The sequence below is a fragment of the Brachypodium distachyon genome, chromosome 2 (genome assembly GCF_000005505.3).
Source record: "Brachypodium distachyon strain Bd21 chromosome 2, Brachypodium_distachyon_v3.0, whole genome shotgun sequence".
Classification (NCBI taxonomy): domain Eukaryota; kingdom Viridiplantae; phylum Streptophyta; class Magnoliopsida; order Poales; family Poaceae; genus Brachypodium; species Brachypodium distachyon.
This window is the reverse complement of record NC_016132.3, coordinates 20,061,293-20,080,101: the sequence shown is the minus strand read 5'-3', so window position 1 is coordinate 20,080,101 and position 18,809 is coordinate 20,061,293. Positions and strand designations below refer to the sequence as shown.

General features: G+C 44.6%; 1 protein-coding gene and 1 non-coding gene across 2 annotated transcripts; one reads left to right on the top strand and one right to left on the bottom strand.

The window, feature by feature from the left end:
- Nucleotides 1–897: 897 nt before the first annotated feature.
- TRNAG-UCC lies at nt 898–969 on the bottom strand. Its single transcript has one exon. It is a non-coding gene; the product is annotated as a tRNA-Gly (tRNA).
- Nucleotides 970–12,730: 11,761 nt separating this feature from the next.
- Nucleotides 12,731–13,774, top strand: LOC100822734 (protein G1-like7). The gene has a single exon (XM_010234892.3). The coding sequence runs from the start codon at nt 12,852–12,854 to the stop codon at nt 13,635–13,637; it is 786 nt and encodes a 261-aa protein (XP_010233194.2). The 5' UTR covers nt 12,731–12,851; the 3' UTR covers nt 13,638–13,774.
- The last annotated feature ends 5,035 nt before the right edge of the window (nt 13,775–18,809 follow it).

Genomic DNA, 18,809 nt, shown 5'->3' with positions numbered 1-18,809 from the left:
CTGTTTTTATTTAGCTACTTTTACATATGTTCACAAATTCTGATTATGTGCCTCAACTTTCCTTTTATGAACATTTGGTTTCGACCAAGTAGTTTACACCTTGTTCTCTCGCAGGTGGAGAAGCAACATAATTCAGACATTTATGTACTGGAATGCAAATTATCTTCTACACGTCTGGTCTTATTTGTTTTCTCTGATTGCTTCCTTGCTTGCGTGCGCTACTGCGCTGCATAGCCTGCGTCCTGCGGATAACACCGGGGCACAGTGTGATGTTTTGATAGGTTTCGTTCAGACCATAATTGAGTGTATCATAACTACGACCACAATCTCGAAAAAAATTGTATTCCAGGGTATAATTAAGCTACTTCCTCCGTCCAACAAAAAATGTCTTAAATTTATTAAAATTTGTATGAGCATGACTTAACGTGTAGATGCATTTAAATTTAGTCAAAGTCGAAACATCTTTTGTTGGACGTAGGAAGTACGACCAGGCTCTGGCTAGTCTTGTTTATTCTACCGTTCAATTTCAGTCTTAGTTTCAAGACTCCCTCTCCCAATTTCTTCACTGATCCATCTTCGCTTCTCAAAACTACCACCGCCGTGAGCTCGTTGCGACTCCACCTCCCCGCCGCAAATCCTAGCGTGGCCTGGCCGGAGCACGACGCCATTTTCTGATACAGGCAGGGGGCAGCTAGGAACGAACCTGAAGGTTCCAGAGCAGCGTAGGCGAGGATGTATGTTGCCTGCTGTTGACGGATGCTGCTGCATCGGGAGGGAGCCACAAGTTCGTCGGAAGAATCGAAGACGGTCCTCTTTTTGTCGTCACAGCTCATGACTGAGAAAGTGAGAACTTGGTCGTGTAGGACAAAATTTGTTGTCACAAAAACACAAAATGAATGCGTCTGCCGGGAGTCGAACCCGGGTCTATTGCTTGGAAGGCAATTATCCTAACCGTTGGACTACAAACGCCATGTTGATTGAAATATTTATACAGAGCATTATAACTTTATGGTCCAATGTTTCGGGCTTACCATTCATAGAAGGTAGCTTCAAGCCTTCAACAGCCCAACTCTAGGCCTTCTCTCTAGCTTCCTCAATGCGAATCTCTTATCATCTTTTTCAGACTTAGAGTCTAGACCCGTCTCTGGCGACTAGTACAACTCACGCTGGACGTGAGGGAGAGCAAAGGCAACTAATTAAAGTAGCATCGCCAACAAGTGCCAACACGATCAATCTCTCCTACAGTAAAACGGGGCTACTCTTGCCTGCCACTGCACATCCGAAGAAGCATCTCGCCTTCCTTTCCAGCAAAAGCAAACGAGAAACAGAGCCAAAGAGCACAGCTTTGGAATATGTAACCTTTCATTCACTGTTCGGAAAGAGAGACCTACAGAGACTCCCAAAATTCCCCTCAACTTTACCCGATGTACTCGAGCGGATGGAAACTGTTGCTAGTAGTACTATGCTTGTCCTGTTTGTTTTGCTCCCCAATCATTAGTTTGTGGGGGCCTGGATGCCTGATGGATGCTGTTGACTACGTCCCTGTATCTGTATGCCTCCTCACAGGATCAGGAGCCAGATCGACCAGCTAATGTAATATGATTCCCGTTCCATAGTCCACTAGCATCGCCTGGCAACAGTGCAACCTGCCAACAAGTTGACGCTTGACACTGACAAGCCATCCGGAGGTTTCTATTACTAAAAGTTAAATCCATGGGTGTGTGTAACTGTGAATATATACCTCGATATATAAAGATTCAGTAAGATTTTTCTTTTGGTCCAAAGAGAAGATCCATCAAGATTTTGTCGCCTCCAATATCTCTATTATGTTATGCGCACCGATGATACTCAATGGTACAGCTGGTGCAATAGTAATCGACGGGAAAAAGGTTTTACTTGCATGATTAAAATGTTAATTTGACTGAACCATGGATTAGCAGCTAGCGCGCGCGCTAGCGAAAGTGCGAAACAGCCTTGCTTTTAGCAGACTGTGACTGCCAAAGGATATCCCATCAACGGACTTTCTTGCATGCCTTGTTCTAGAGGTTGTTATCATGTTGAGTACTACTAATGTGGAGCGTTGGAAGAAACCCACACGCTAAGCCACGCCTACATATACACAATCTGGAGCTAATCTAAAAAGGTTATATATAGGTGAATAGGTGCAATTGTTTAGTCTTGGGAGTGTGCAGTCTCAATCTTTCCAGAACTAGTTTGAGCAACTTGGTGACGTTTGGGTCAATCCCTTTTTCTTTTCGAAAAGAAAAAATAATCGTGCTGGCATGCTGCTGAGAGTACAGACACCTACCTGCTGTCTCACCAAAACGCAAAGAAAAAGAGCTAGCACGACGTACGTACGCACAAGCATGTGAGGGTTTTACGATGTCAGATCGATCCTGTTGACGTACGCTGTCGGATCGACCTGGATTGGCTCGCTCGGTTGCGTGCTTCCCTCCGGATGGCCAGTTCCACGCGGGTGCTTCGTCGCCGGCCCGTGCCCTCGGCGCATGCACGACGATATTTCTTATTCTTTCCGAAATAAAAGGGTAGTAATGTCTTTTTTCCGTTTTTTCCACCACCATGTTTCCTTCTCCAGCCAACAATGTTCAAGTCATGTCTCGCCATGGTCTCAGGGCCTCTTGGAGGATCTTTTCATCGCCTTTTCCTTCCTCCACATATACCTCCGACTCTGTGTTACTGGACCCGGTCTACGGCTATGTCACACACATCTTCTCGCTCCAGCACCAGGTCATGACACTCCAGGCCCAACTAGCCTTGCCACGTCGGCTACGTGCTCGAGCGTCGGCATGTGTCGTCCGGCCGCAACAAGGACAATGACCTGAATCGAACCGAAGAAAGACCCAGCAGTAGCACACATGCAGTGCCAAAATCAGTGAGATTAGAGATTCAATTAATGGAGAAAATTAAGGGAATAAGGTTAGGATAGAAGGGGGGCTAAGGGAGGCGAGGTGAGGAGGGGCATGGCCGCCGAGATCAGACGAAGAAGAGAGAGGGAGGGAGAGAGCAGGTGCTGCAGATGGAGAGAGAGTGGTTTATAAATTCTAAACTGAAACATCATGTTACCAAAGGGGTATGGTGTAATCTAAGTCATCCTTGCGTTTGAGTTTGAGGGGGGGGGGTACTTGGAGTGTGGTTCGTCCGGCATAGGTGCGAACGGTAGGCCATCGTGCTTTACTCAATATTTCCGATGGATCTCTAATCGTCTCAGGATCAATAGAAACATTCAAATTGCTGGGCTAGCAATCATATGTTGTGCCATTTGGAAGTTGCGTAATAGAGCTTGTTTGGAGAAGCGCTTGCAGAGATCGTCAGCTGAGCTGATCTGTTATGCATGTCCATTCCTAAAATACAGGACATGTCTCCAGGCCGGTGCTGATGGAGAACTGTTGTTGGAAGGAGCTTGAGTTCTATAGGAAGAGGCCATGAAGCACTATCCCATGCGACGACTCCAAGACAAGCCTGCTGATGATGAGGAAGACGCCTTAGATGGTCGGATTTCTGTTTGGGAGTTCGTTGGATTCTAATGGTCTCATGCTTTTGCTACTTTTGACTCTGCGAGTCAATGGTTTGCTGATCATGTGTTGTTGTGTGTGTTTTTTTCAAAATGGGGAGCGGAGCCCCAGCCTCTGCATCGAACGATGCACACAACCTTTTTATTTATTATTAGACATCAAAAGTCTGGCAAAAACCCTTACAAGGATCATACAAACCAAAAACCACCAAAACAACACCACCGAGCATGACGATAGCGATCCATCGCCAGCTCCCTGACGAGGTCTGGAAAACACCCAACCTCATCGTGCAAGCCAGGAGCCCAAATCCACCCAGCATATTCGCGAAGCGGTGCCGATGCACTCGCTCCGGATGTTGCCGCCTCCGCAATCTGCCGCCTACCCATCTCAGTGTGTAGATTGAGGCACAGACTCTCGCCACACCAGCCACCGACACCACGGCGGTGCCAAGTAGCACCACCTCCATGCGTGCAAACTCCTTATTAAGCATGTCGCGGTCACCACCGGTACACCGCAGCACCATGCTGCCAAGTACTACTAGCCGACACAGCTTGAAGTCTCTGGAAGATCTGTCGTGCGTAGCACCTACCGAATAGGCACGCTTCAGCGTAGCACCTGTCGGCCAGGCATGACTTGACATCTCCGCCAAAGCTACAATGCAAGACAAAGCCGCTCCAGCTCCTGCCTCTTCCATCCAGCGCTGCTCCACAAACGACGCACCCAAGAGGGGACACGACACCGCAGCGCCGCCATCGTCCGATCCGGAAAACCAGATCCAAGGGTTTCCCCTGGAGCAGCACGAGTGGGTCGAACATAGTTGCACGACGATGCCTTCAACAAGGTAAGGGCGCAAAAGCCGCCATCGCTCACCATGACGGAAGTCGTAGCTCGATTTTCTCCGGTGACTAGGCCTCCCCACTTGCCGCCGGGACTAGATGAGGAATCGCGAGATCCGCCAAACCAGTCTTTTCCTGTTGTTTTCAGAACCTCTAAGTCGCAGGTCTTTGGCCTGTTTTCGTTTGTTGAAGGCAGCAAGTACGTGCTTAACTATGTGGGTGGTGTGAGCTGTTGTAATTCCGTGATCTCCTGATAGGGAAATCCGATCATACCATGGTAAGGGGAAAAAATGCACGATGAGAAAGCCAAAGTTTTGGGGGAAGGAGTTGATTGGGACTCTCATTAGCTAAGCAAGCTATTACGTACGCAGAACTAAATCGATCGGTAGTTCTACATGGCACACTAGATGACTAGGTACTAGAGTCTAGAGCCCATGCATGATGAAACAAAGCTCATGGTCATGCATGGATGAAGAATGAAGTTTTGAAGTGTACGGTCTTTTGAAACCGAGGGTACTCTGTCGATCTGATGATTAATTACTTCAAATCATCCAATTAATCCGGTGTGGTGTTGTAGCTCATAATTATGGCAACATGTGGGATGAATTGATGATCGATTGGTGTAAAAGTAGAACTTAATCGATGGAGATGGAGTAGACCACAGGTAGTATAGACCGTAGGCTTGCAAAGTACCAATCGTAGATGCATGGTTTGTTGGAGGAGCGGGTTGATCTGGGCCGGAAGAAATTAAATTGGATAGAGACCCAAATTAAATCGGTGTGAAGTTGCGTATAATTAGAAGATCGAGCGGCTGCGCGCCAGCAATGAGGCAGTTCACACCATAGGGACTCAGATTTTCAATGTTCGGTGGGAAAACAATGTATTTTCAACATTGGGTGGTATTTTTTTCTCCTAATTATTTACATTTTTTACTTATGATAAAAGGATGCTCCACCCAATCACCCTGCTGGGTCCGCCCCAGCGTGGAATTCCCGTTGAAACTTGGTCCGACTGACGACGGTGGCGGAGAAATAAACGTTCACACGCCTCCAAGCAATATAAAAGGTTGTTCTCAATTGATCGAGAGGCCGCATGCAGGCATCCATCGATCACATAGTTGCATGCACTGCAATTTTTGTTATTTTTAAGATAATTAAAAAATAATTATTTCTTAGTCGATGTTAACAACTGTCTGATCCAATCATTGCGATTCGTGCAGGAATCATGGAAATGTAAAAGATGAAAAAAATCTAAGTCGGATGGTTATGATTATCAACTGATAAATAATTATTTATAAGTCAACTGAAATAATAAAGCCCTAATTTTTATGGGGCCTGGTTGTCTTTTTGAAAGTACTACTAGGCTGAGGCAGTGAGGCAGCTCAGTGTGTTAGCAATAATATGCATACATGTGTTGTCACTTGTCACTATTGATAAAAGGAGTGGAAATTAAGTGATTCCGCCTGATGCCAATAAAGTTCAATTTCCTCTTAAATTACGGTACAAAACAATTGATGCAACTATAATTAGTTAAGTTGGCCAGTGGCCCTTAATTAATTTCACCTGTTTTTTTTTCAACCCGGGATCTCTCCCCTTTTCATTACTCGCATAACGGAAATACAACGATGTCCACATCATATCGACAACCCTGGTTTTGAAGATAGGAAAAAGGGAGAGAAATAAACTACTAGGACTGGAAACCCGCTGACCAGTCCCGCAATCGGGTAACTGACTACGGGACGAAAACCTGTCTCCCTAAACTAGCCCTATCAAGTTTTGAACAAAAGAAAACAGTTCAAGACATCCATCATTACAATACGATCATCAGAACAACAACCAAAAGCACAGCCTCCTTAGCCGAAATCAAGCATCAATGATTCGGAGCGCCGACAGCACTCCAACAGGATCAGCAGTATGAAGCGCCCCCTCACCAAGCCGACGCATCAGGTCTTGAGCATTTTGCACCAGCTGCCTAGCACCAGTTCTCAATATCTCCGCATCAGGCGCCTTCTGAAGACCTGCCCAGGACAGCAAAATAGAACATGCGGCAAAGACAATCTCGAAGGAGGGACAAAGAAAGTAATTGTCAAAGGTCATTCTATTTCGAGCATTCCAAATCGCCCACACAAGTGCAGCTAAACCCACAACATAGAATTTATCCCCATGAGGCAAAAAAGCATGCGTCCAGCTGAAAAACTGCCAAAGCGAAGAAGGAACATAGGTAGTATGAAAGAGGGATCGAACAACATCCCAGATTACTCTGGACACCCCACAAGTAAAGAATAGATGTTGAGCAGTTTCAATATTACTGCAAAAAGAGGAAATAGGAGATCCCAGCCAGTTTTTCCTACTCATGTTGTCCCTTGTCAACACAGCATCATGAAAAAGGAGCCACAGAAAAATCTTGATTTTAAGGGGAATTTTAGCTTGCCAAATCCACTTATGATGACTACCATGCAAGTTCTTTTCTAACCATCTGTACATGGATCTAACAGTATAGATTTCCTTCTTATCCAATTTCCAGGAAACCTGGTCTTCATCATTACTAAGATGCATATTGGAAACAAGATGAGAAATAGTTAACCGTTGTTCGGTAAGAATAGGATTCATCCTTCTCCTGAAAGTCACCATCTTTAGTTAAGCCTTGAACATGCTCACGGTAACATTCACATGAGAGAAAATCTCATAAACATCAGGGTATTGATCACATAATGGTTCAGCATTATCTCCCCAAATACCCTCCCAGAATCTCACAAGGCTACCATTATGTAAAGCAACCTTCCTCCCTTCAAAGTAATAGTCTTTAACTTTCAAAAGAGATTTCCAACATGGAGAATCTGAAACTGTAGGTTTCACAGTAGCAACAGTATGATTAAACATATATTTTCTTCTTACCATAGTGTGCCATAAGCCTTGACCAGAATCAAGCTTCCACCACCATTTACACAGTAAACTGACATTTTGTTTTCTAAGATATTTAACTCCCAGGCCCCCCTTATCTTTAGATCTACAGACTCTGTGCCACTTTACAAGATGATATTTTCTTTTTTCACTATTACCTTGCCAAAGGAATTTCCTTCTATGTTTGTCCAGTTTTTCAACAAAGGTCTTATTAAGCAGGAACATGGACATATAATAAGATGGTAAATTGGATAAGCAAGCATTTAGCAAAACAGTTTTGCCTCCCATAGAAAGACTACAACTCTTCCAGGCTTCCAGTCTTTTGAGGAACTTAGCATCCAAAAAATCCCAGTCCTTATTTTTCAAAGCAGAAAAGCTAACAGGAGCACTCAAATATTTCATTGGTAAAGTGCCAATTTGGCAGCTAAAAGGATCAGCATAATATGCAGCAATGATATTATTCCCACCCACCACATAAGCTTCACTTTTAAGGAAATTTATCTTCAGCCCAGACATGAGCTCAAACAAGTACAGAAGCAGTTTAACATTTAAGGCTTTATGCACATCATTAGATATGCATAGAACTGTGTCATCAGCATACTGCATGATAGCCAAACCATTAGGTATAAGATCAGCAGCCAGACCAGTCACCAAACCATTCCTCTGAGCTTGAAGGATCATTTTGGTTAAAGATTCAGCAACCAAGTTAAACAGAAAAGGATATAAAGGATCACCTTGCCTAACAACTTTTGAACTTTTAAAGTAAGGGCCCATCTCATTGTTCAGTTTTACACTCACAGTGCCATCCCTAAGCACTTGGGCAATCCATCCACACCACATATCACTAAAGCCTCTCAGTTTCAAACAAGCAAGAAGAAAGTCCCAATTAATTTTGTCATAAGCCTTCTCAAACCCAAACTTTAAAAAGATATCACATTCTTTCTTAACATGAGTATGATGCATAATCTCATGCAGTGTCAGCACTCCATCCATGATATTCCTGTTTCTTATAAAATCATTTTGTTGTATACTGATTAGCTTGACAGCCAAAGGTTCCCATTTATAAATATATCTTAGCAAACAAATTAGTCTATATTGTTGAATTTTATAGGCACCAGCAATTAATTTCACTGTAATGTAGTGATCTAGTACTGGTACTTAGTATTTTCTCCGTCTCGGTCTTGTCACGTTTGCTAACACTTACTAGCGTGCATACGCCAAAGTCGACCCAATTATTGCTCGTGGGCAAGCCAACAAAAACAAAACTAGGTTAGGTCGGCCGTACGATATGATTACAGGTACTCGATCCGCCGATCCGGTACGCAACTGTAACGGGACGACGGGGGCATCGGCGCATGGCTCGATCCCGACGTCGTCCCGATGGCGATGTGTGCTCCGGTCGACGGCGTTGTGTCGATCGATCCAGCGTCCTCCTATCCAAATTAACTCCAAGTTCCTGACGCATTTCCTGCCGCTGGATGCATCCAACCCGCACCGCACCTGTCTCGTCTCGTGTCAAATTAAACCGGTCGGGCCCCCCTGCTCTGCATCAGACGTTGCGCTTATGCTCTGTCCCTGTCCCGCCACATGGCCGAACCGCGACGCCAGGGCTGTTCACATTTCTGCTGGAACCGGAAAAAGAAACTATATGAACTGTTCCTGCGAAACAATAGGAATTAATCTCACAACTAGCCTAGCTAGCGCGCGATCGAACATGCAGCTGCGGAGTAGTACTGCAAACTGTCCCTCTGATAAATTAACTAAAATAATAACTCCATCCGTCCAACAAAACTCAAGTTTGCTACTCCTCCGACCCTAAATTGTTTGTTGTCGAAATATTACATGTATCTAAACGATTTTCAAGAGTAGACATCTATATTTGGACAAATTTAAGTCAAAAATTTAGAATCAGAGAAAGTAAAATTTAGATGTATTTAGACATGACTTAGTGTATAGATGCATTCAAATTTAGTTAAAATTGAGATATTTTTGTTAGATAAAGGAATACAATAATTTAGAATCGGAGTGAGTAATCAAACCCGCGAACATTTTAGCTTCTGTTCACCTGATGCAGACATCCCGGCGGTCAAACATTCGATCGAACTCAAACCCGTTCCAGAAATCCCCACTCGCTGCGATCGGCACCTGAGAACGACTTGCATTTGAATTTCTTACTCATGGTCGTGTGACCGTATTCAGACGGTGGATGGGGACGTGTTGCCGTCGCCTTTGCAGTTTTTCCAAGACAATATTCGCCAGATGGGCTGAGAAGTTACTCACTAGTAAAATAATCGCCAGTCAAGCTAGCTAGTGGTAGTGCTCAGGTAAAGCTAGTAATCGCGATCGGGCCCGATCTCGGCCGATCGGTCCGTGACGTAACTCATCAATCAAACCGCGATAGCTCCAGTTAGCTCTCTTTCCATCTCTTCAGGGCAGAAAGGTACGTGAGGGACTGAGGTGTGGTTTGGGGGCGGGTATAGCACACTGATTAGCATCGTGTTGCTGGGTTCACACGTCCGAAATGGAAAGAAAAGGCGTCACATTTGCGGATTCGAGAACAAACTTGACCAAATTAACAAACTAATTTTGTCACCAGAACCATCTTCAGGTGGAGTTTCTTTTTGAAAAAAAAATGTGACTCTTCGGCTTCTGCATCGGTTGATGAACACAACCGAAAAGCCAAGAGATAAATGATGCAGAGTCAACGCTCGACACAAGCTGGAGGCTGCGGGTTAGAGTCAGGTCGGAGGAAGGAGAGAGGGCAGCTGTACGTGAGTCCATGAGAGAATGCAAATCTAATGAGGAAGAAATTCCATTTTGAAAAACAAGGAAGAAAACAGAAAGCAAATTGATTGTTAATTAGGACATACTCTTTCCGGCAAAATAATTGGAAGTGGCTATTTCTCATTTATTTAGAAGAAGAGTATCTAGGTGAAAACCATTTTTATGTTACAAATTGTGCAAACTTGATAGAAACTATGTTTAAAAGTTAAAAAAACTGAGTACAAAAATACCATATGTTCGAGATACAAATTTTCAAATCGAAACTCGTTGCTTTTGAAAAAAATTTAAAAGAGAAATATATGTGAATAGTGCCAAGGACCACTATTCTATTGAATTAGTTTTTCCCTCCTGATAATCAAGGCTGGCATGACCGGCAATTAATCTGTGCAGAATAGGTTCCAATCAATCAAAGAATCTATTAATGCTGAAACCTATTGAGCAATCTACGGTGTTCGTTTTCTTGGTGATCAGTACTTAGAGAGCTCGGGAAGCTTTGTTTTCATTTTAAAAAAAAAGTGTGCTCAGTGCCTAGCTTAATTATGACACTTATCGATTACACCTACTTCGTCGAGGATGGCGAAGCGCGCGATGGCGAAACGAAGAGCTGCTTGCAGCCGCGCGCGGTGTGGACTGTGGAATTGAAGCGCACATCATATAAAGACGTTAGGTTAGGCCGGCTGATCTAAGGTGAGCGAGATGGGTGATGAGTACTGCAGAGACTAGAGAGAATGTTTGGAAATGGATTAAGGTGAAGACGTGGACGTCTCGCCAAATTTTTCAAAATTCCTGGCTGCTTTATGCAGGAGAGGACATCACGTTGGTAGTTTTCCACTAATAGTCCAATGGTGTGCCATCCAGCACACGAGAAGCAAAAAAAAAATATTGTTGCCTGACTCTGATCTAATACAAAGCCCTCCATGCTTTTGAAAATGGGCATCTAGGCTGCGGATTCATGTTTTCTAGAGAAAAATAGGTACATTTAGACATAAAGTCGCTCCAAAAACACATTTAGACATAAACGATCAACTCAAGCACTTAATACTCCATCCATTCCAAAATATATATAGAGCATATATGTTTTTCAGAATTTAACTTTGGTCAACAATTTGTTCCCAACTACATGTGGGTTAGCTCATACAAAATTTGTACCACTGACAAGTTCTTTTAAATATGGATCCAACGTTAGCGTCACAAAATAAACGTATATGTGAATTAATTGACGGTCAAAGTTAAATTTTGAAAACATGTGCGTCCTGTATTTTGTATCAGATATATAATCTACATATGAACTATTTTGTATGTTATTGCGCAATCATAAATCTTAACAAGAGGGCATGGGCCCCTTACATATGGAGTATGTTGCGAATAATACTAGTTAATTCTCCTAAAGTTAAAACCATGGCTTTTTGACTGCTTTGGAAAAAGCCTAATTGCAACATCACCAGTAAGTTTCCACAAAGCTTTAATTAACTTCTTTACATTCAAAAACACAAAAAATTCGATGCACCTTGTAGCAACATATTATCGGATTCTTCGCAAGGGCAAGAAAGTCTCTAATAGCAACAAGGCGTAGGTGGTTCATGCTTCAACAATACTGCATATGTGCTGAAGGGAGATGCAACTTAGATGGATCTAGATCGCAAAGAAGCCCTTTGTCAAGGAACACATGGATCCTTCGAGCCCTCGTGATTTGGTGTTGACGAAGATGATAATGGAGAAGACAGTCAGCCACTCGAACTCATGGATGGACAGTCACTCAAACGCATGGCTTCATCAAAACTTTAATGTCGAATAAGGTGACACAACTTGGGTAATTAATTAGGGAAAACTAGATGAAAAAACCCTTGCAAAATTGACATTGATCCCTTTGCATTGCAAAAATTACCTCGACCCAAGGTCTACGCAAAAGCGGTTTGCCTTGCAATTTTCATCTTTCTTTGGTTGCATGTTGGAGAAAATCAAGGTTTTTTCACTGTGATTAATAGCATGTTTGCAATTTTATTAACCGGACCGAAGATGTAGCAGCGTTTTTTCTTTTCTTTTTAAACGCGGTTTTAGAAAAACTTTCAAATGCACAACCGAAACTTGAAATTGCTTCGTAAAAAATAAAAGACGTAACTGGCACCGAAACAACAACACACCATCACCATGCATGTTACCCCATCCGATACTAAATTCTTGTCATGAATTTAATTTGTCTTAATTAACTTCACGACAAGAATTTATAATGCGAGCGGGGGAGTAATTATTAGGACTGAGTTATTTTCTTGTGGCCAGGAATGATACGAAGACCCATGTACACATCTGCCCGCTCAACAGTCCACTTCTAGGCAGGCGACCGACGGCGGTGCATGCTATGCGCACGTGCACTACTGTTCATCCATACATGCTTGCTGCGCAACACACCTGGCCTATACTAGGTAGGTATATATATACTCGCTTGCTCCTGCGTACGTAGCGCGGGCGTGTACTTGCGGGGCGACTAGCTACGGCCAGGGGCCACCACGTGAAATGCTCCCCGGCCCCCACGCAGCGCTCCCCCAGCTTAGCTATCGCCCTCACATCATGTACAAACACCCCTTCTCCGTCCCCTTCACTGCACTACTAGCTAGCAGAAGCAATTCGATCAGGTTCACCTCCCCGCCCCCGTCGCTTTCCCCCACCCCCCCCCCCCCCCCCCCCCCCCCGCTTCCCCCATCCACACCCGCCGCCCCTCGTCCTCCCTGCCCGATCGCTCGCTCCAGCCGCGCCGCGCGCGGCCGCGCCGTCGGCCGCCCGGCTAGGCTAGTTAACTGCGCATGGATTCCTCGGCGGGCGCCGTCGGCGGTACTACTACTACTACTACTACTACTACTACTCCGTCCTCCTCCTCGGGCCCCGGCGCCGACGCGCATCCGCCGGCACCACCTCCTCCCCCTCAGCAGCAGCTGAGCAGGTACGAGTCGCAGAAGCGTCGGGACTGGAACACGTTCCTGCAGTACCTGCGGAACCACCGCCCGCCGCTCTCCCTCGCCCGGTGCAGCGGCGCGCACGTCATCGAGTTCCTCAAGTACCTCGACCAGTTCGGCAAGACCAAGGTGCACGCCCCGGCCTGCGCCCACTATGGCGACCCGAGCCCCCCGGCCCCCTGCCCGTGCCCGCTGCGGCAGGCCTGGGGCTCCCTCGACGCGCTCATCGGCCGCCTCCGCGCCGCATACGAGGAGTCCGGCCACGCGCCCGAGTCCAACCCTTTCGCCGCCCGCGCCGTCAGGATCTACCTCCGCGAGGTCCGCGACGCGCAGGCCAAGGCCAGGGGGATCCCCTACGAGAAGAAGAAGAAGCGCAAGCGCACGCAGCAGGCCTTGCCGGCCGCTCAGCAGGCAGCTGCTGGGGAGGGGACGAGCTCTTCGGCGGCGGCAGGAGCTTCAGCAGCGACTGATTCCGCTTCTGCTATTGCTGCTTCTGGCGGTGGCGGCGGAGAGTCCAGTGGCCAGACCGGTGGTGCCACGGCGGCGGCTGCAGCACCAGCGGTGGTACCAACTGGCCAGCAGACCGGAGGGAGTGGCAGCACTACTGCTGCACCGACAAGCGCCGGCTCCCGATGAGTATAGTAGAATCTCCTCGAAAACCTCTCTGGATTGTTTGCTTCTCTGTACGTGTCGGCCGGTATACCTCGCGCTAGCTTAACTTGATTGCAATTAAGATTTGAGCTGCTTCTTTAATTTGCCATTTGGTTCCATTATCCTTCTCTCTCTGTTGGTGTTGGCCTCTTGTGCAATCTCTCACGCTATCTCTTTTTTCTTGCCTGGCGTTCTTGTCTTCTTCTCGATCGAGTACTTTTTAATCCTTGTGTCCTTAATTAATGACTAGCTAGCTGATTATAGTATATGTGTCAGCACGTCAGCAAAGCGATAATTGGGATTTGGAGAAGTTTTGGGACGCTAGCGGATAATTAATCAGCTATATAGCGCGGCGTGATGTTTGCTCGATCATATATTGTTCCATGCATGCCTCCTTGGTGACCCAAAAGCGATGATTTGATCTGAGGTTAATTGAATATTTAAGATCTCTTCCATTTCAACAAGCTAGGTATATTCTGATCTGCTTCAACTAGGAACATTTCCATCTTGCTTCCATTGATTTATTACTGACTGTTCGTCTATAGTACGTTCTTGGCTAATAGCTCAACAACGACACTGCTATAGTACTGAGACGCAGTACCCACGCTGTCAAACGTACATATATACATCTTCTTCCCTGCAATTTGTGTCTCGCTAATGCTATGCAAATAGAGACATACACATATGCAAATTATTAAAAGCTTGAATCAATGATGCATGTACTCCTCCTAGTGTGCACACACATAGTCCTTGGCCCAGACTCCACACAGTCCACACTCCTGAACCCGCACTACCATTAAATACATTTCTAAAATGCTCAGCATGTATGCATTGCCCTTCGATCTTAATTTTAGCTGCAGTTTGAGGCCGGAGGTATGCCCTTCATTTCGAAAAATAAAACAAATTATCTTCATTTTGAGGTTAATTAGAACTTTTCCTACAACAAAAGGTTAATTTGTTCACGCTAAATAATACTCCCTCCGATACGTAAAAAGTGTCGTCCATTTTATACTAAATTAGTACAAATTTTATACTAAGTGAACGACACTTTTTATGAATCAGAACGAGAGGGAGCAGAGGGAGTACTGTAAACCAGTGCTAAATACATGTTGGATTTAAATTGCCATGACGAGAAGTGCCAACTGAAGCTAGCCATGCATGCATGCAGTTCTTGATTTATTTCAGTTGGATATATAGAGAGCTGAACTCAGGAGATCTTCTCTGGTCCCTGGCAGGATGGGACGTACTGTAGCTAGACTGCGGGGAGTAAGCTAGGCCCATGGCGACGACCACACGTGCGCGGGCGCGCTTACCCACTGTTCAATTCCTCTCTCCGAAGGAAGATCTCACTCCCCCCCACTGATCTTCCAGCCAACGTGCATGCACTCATCTGCATGGCAGCAGCAAGTTAATTATTTCCCGAGCTTGTTTTCCTTCCGTTTTTTCCTTCCAGTAGTCTCTGTGCTGTACTGTACTGTACCTTTTCAGGGCGAAGTGTGGAACAGCATCAGATTTCTGAATTGGAATTAATGGTGAACAAATTAACTAATCCTGGATACATTAATTACAGATCCATCCGTTTTTCTTTGGCTCCGATCTGTTGTTCCCCCTTTCTCTTTTTTCTCTCTCTCACAGTCCCTCATTTGACCGTGGTAGATCTCATTTTCCAGGCGCCTTTCATTTTTGCCATGCTATATATATGCTCGGTCGAGCTCGATCCCTCTGCGGCTCTGCCTGTCTGCCATGCATTTTTTTGGGGTGAATCCATGTTCCTTTTTTTTATGAGAGTCAGGGAGAGAGAGAGAAAGATTGAGGAGAACTGGAGAAGAAAGAGGAAGAAGAACAGTAGCTAGCCCTTTTTCTCCCCCTCACTTTTTTCGCGCGGAAGGGGTCGACATCGATGCACGGTGTGTGTGCAGTACTGTCCTGGATCGTTCGAGGAGCCTGCAGGTGGGAGAAATTAAAGTGAAGCGAATGAATCAATGGCTAGCTCGACTAGCTGCTTGTCTTTTGCATGGCCGGACCCTCTTCCCATCATCACGTAACGTACGGAGCACCCTGACCCCTGCCGGCCGGCCTCGATCATCTCTGTAGGAAAGCCGCCCGTCCATCCCTGATCCTCTCGATCGGTACTGTGGGCTATATATGTACGCACTGTGCATGCTGCATGCGATTATTTGCCCATTTTTACATGAAAATTAACTTGGTCGATCCCGAGATCTCCTCCCCTAGCGTGCCTCGCGTCATGACCGGCGGCCCCACGTACAGTACAACCCTCCCTGATCAAGCTCAAAAACCACCGGCTAGCTTCCTGCCCGTGTGCTCGATCGCCTTTAATTCCCGGGCGTCGGTCGGGTCTTGTCCCAAATCAATGTGCTAGACGCCGATCGATCCATCCTCCAGCTGCGACACAGAGGTATTTTTATGCTCCCCCGCAGAAAAAAAAAGAAGAGTTGTGGCTTTTTTCTGGTTCTTTGCCGTAATTAAAATTTGACAGGAACAGTACTTTCAATTCTCGTATGTATCGGAGAGATGTGCGTGCAAGGCGGCCGGCTACTAGAGCTAGCTAATCTATCAGCTATGTATACGTAGCTAAGGAATGCCAAAAAAAAAAAAACTAAGGAATGCCGCGATGCTAATTTAGCTACGGAGTAGTAGCTAAGGAATGCCGCAATGTGCTTTATTCGATTCAGAGGGGCCATATATGCGTGTGTGGTTGCAACGTCGTCGCGGGCTGATTATCTTTTTGTTACTGGGGCGTACGGAAGGGAGGCAGGCAGGATTATATTTTGGGAGCGGCACAAAGCATCGTTGGATTCTTGATCTGTGATGATTGAAGCCGTGACGACATTATTAAAATTTGCGCCCGTACGTACATCCGCGGCACAGGGCCAACGTCCCTTGGCCCCTCGTCGCGCTAGCTTTGTTCTTTGTTGTGGTTGGTACGTAATCCCTCCGTTCCATATTGATTGTCACGAATTTAAACTAGCTCTAGTTGGTGATTGTCACGGATTTTTATGAAAGTTGGTGATTGTCATGGATTTTTATGAAACGGAGGGAGTACCGTATATCTCCTCGATCTTTGTGATTGGTGACTGAATTAGCATGCAGATGCCAAAGAAAACTAACCTCACATTGATGATCTGAATAATGAATTTGTAGATCGGTTTGAATTTACAGGTTTTGTACTATTGTATACTTATATACGTATGGTTTGCTGTCATGATTTGGACTGTCATAATAGCCGCTCCTTTTCATATTATAAATTATATTAGACTTTGTTTTAAAACAAAGATTTAATCAAGAATTACTTAGTTAACAGTATATGGTTTATGTGCCACGTGGCATTCGTGGCTACCTTATTTTTTTTCAGAAAAAGGTTTATGTAATATAAAATTGATATCAGTAAATTTATTTTTAAAAGCACTGTTGATTCATATCATATAACATTTGACTACATTATTTTTAAGAACACTATATTTTTCTGTCACCAACTGCCACGAAAGTAGACATTTGGTCTTAGCCTTCTTTTTATTCTATATTTTGTTCCTCGACAAAAAAGAATAGAAGATTTTTGGCTCCTCGACCCGGTATGGGAGAGTTGCAACCTCTCTAGATGAGATGGCATCGACCAAGACCTCAACTGAGTTGCAACCTCTCTAGATGAGATGGCATGGACCAAGACCTAGGATTATGAAAATGTAATGAGGTATCCTTAAACATATCATTATCACATTAGTTATGCATTATTAAATGGCTAAAGAACTAAAACTTTTTATAAATCCACCTTTAAACCCTAATCTTGGACCTGTGTAAATAAACACATACAAATAATTATCCAGTGACAATGAAATTTTGGTAGCAAGCTCACATATATAATACGAGTCTTTCTAAATTTTCATGATTTATCGAATTCATTTGGACCCTCAAATAATTGATATACATGATTTTTCATATTTTAAAAACCCTAGAAAATCATACAAATTTTAAACCTACGATCACCAAATTATGTATATGATGTTTATTTATCTTAGAAATAATATTTTATGAAATACAAAAATGGTAGCTGTAGTTCAAAATGACCCCGAAGCATTTTGAATTTAAACAAATGTTTAAATTCAAATAGATTCAAACTTGCCTAAAATGATGACTTCTATAGTAGGTGAATAATAACATTTCAAGCCTACCTTTAAAATCTCATATAATATTTTAAGTTGATTTGGATCGCCAAATCAACAAAATAAGTTTTCAACGGATTTAGGTTTAACAACAAAAGGAAATGGAAAGAAAAAAAATTCAAGGGATCCTACCATGTGGCACATGCTCGTTGGCCTACCGGCCCACCTGTTGGACGCCTACGCCATATATCCCACGTCACCTTGTACAATTGCGGTCACATCTCGGATGGTACGGCCGATCGGCGGCCATGCCATCACCCACACCCCTATATATGTCGATGCCCCTTTTTCTTAGGGCCTATTTGATTCATAGGATTGGAAAAGTAAAAGAATAGGAAAAATATAGGATTCTAATGTCATGTCCACTTGAGCCCTATGATTTCAAGCCTTCAAAATTCCTACAGAAATCCTTTGAATCAAAGGAGGCCTTCCCTTTGTTGCCTCCCCCCCCCTCCCCCCCCCCCTTCCTTCCCTTCAGTTTCGTGTTCGATATGAGGTGTGTTTCGTTTTCCCTTGACTAATAATAAGTCTATTTACTTTATAATTTTTGTGATAAAATTGATATCATTGTGTTCGTATTCAGAAGTAATTATTGTTTATGGTTTGTGTTGTTGTTCTCGACAACAATTAGAATAAGGAGTGCCAATGCTCGATGGCAAAAGTGCGGGTATAAAAGTAAGGCGTGTACGCCGTCCTTATAGCGAAGGTCGCCGTAAACTTGAACAAGTTGACACGTTGATATTTTTTGAATAGTTTCGGTCGACCTGCGGGTGCGACTTAATCCTATGTTAAGAAATGCTTCGAGGGGGTTGTTAGCCAAGGGCTTGGGCTGAGCGGATCTTCCCAAGACACCTTTTGGCGAGAGGTTCGTCGGGGCCGCCTCGTACTTGGACCGAACACGTCTTTTCAAGTATCGAGGTTAGGATACCCTCGAAACTCTAACCCAACCCCTTCTCCTTCGAGCCCGTGCCAACCAAGG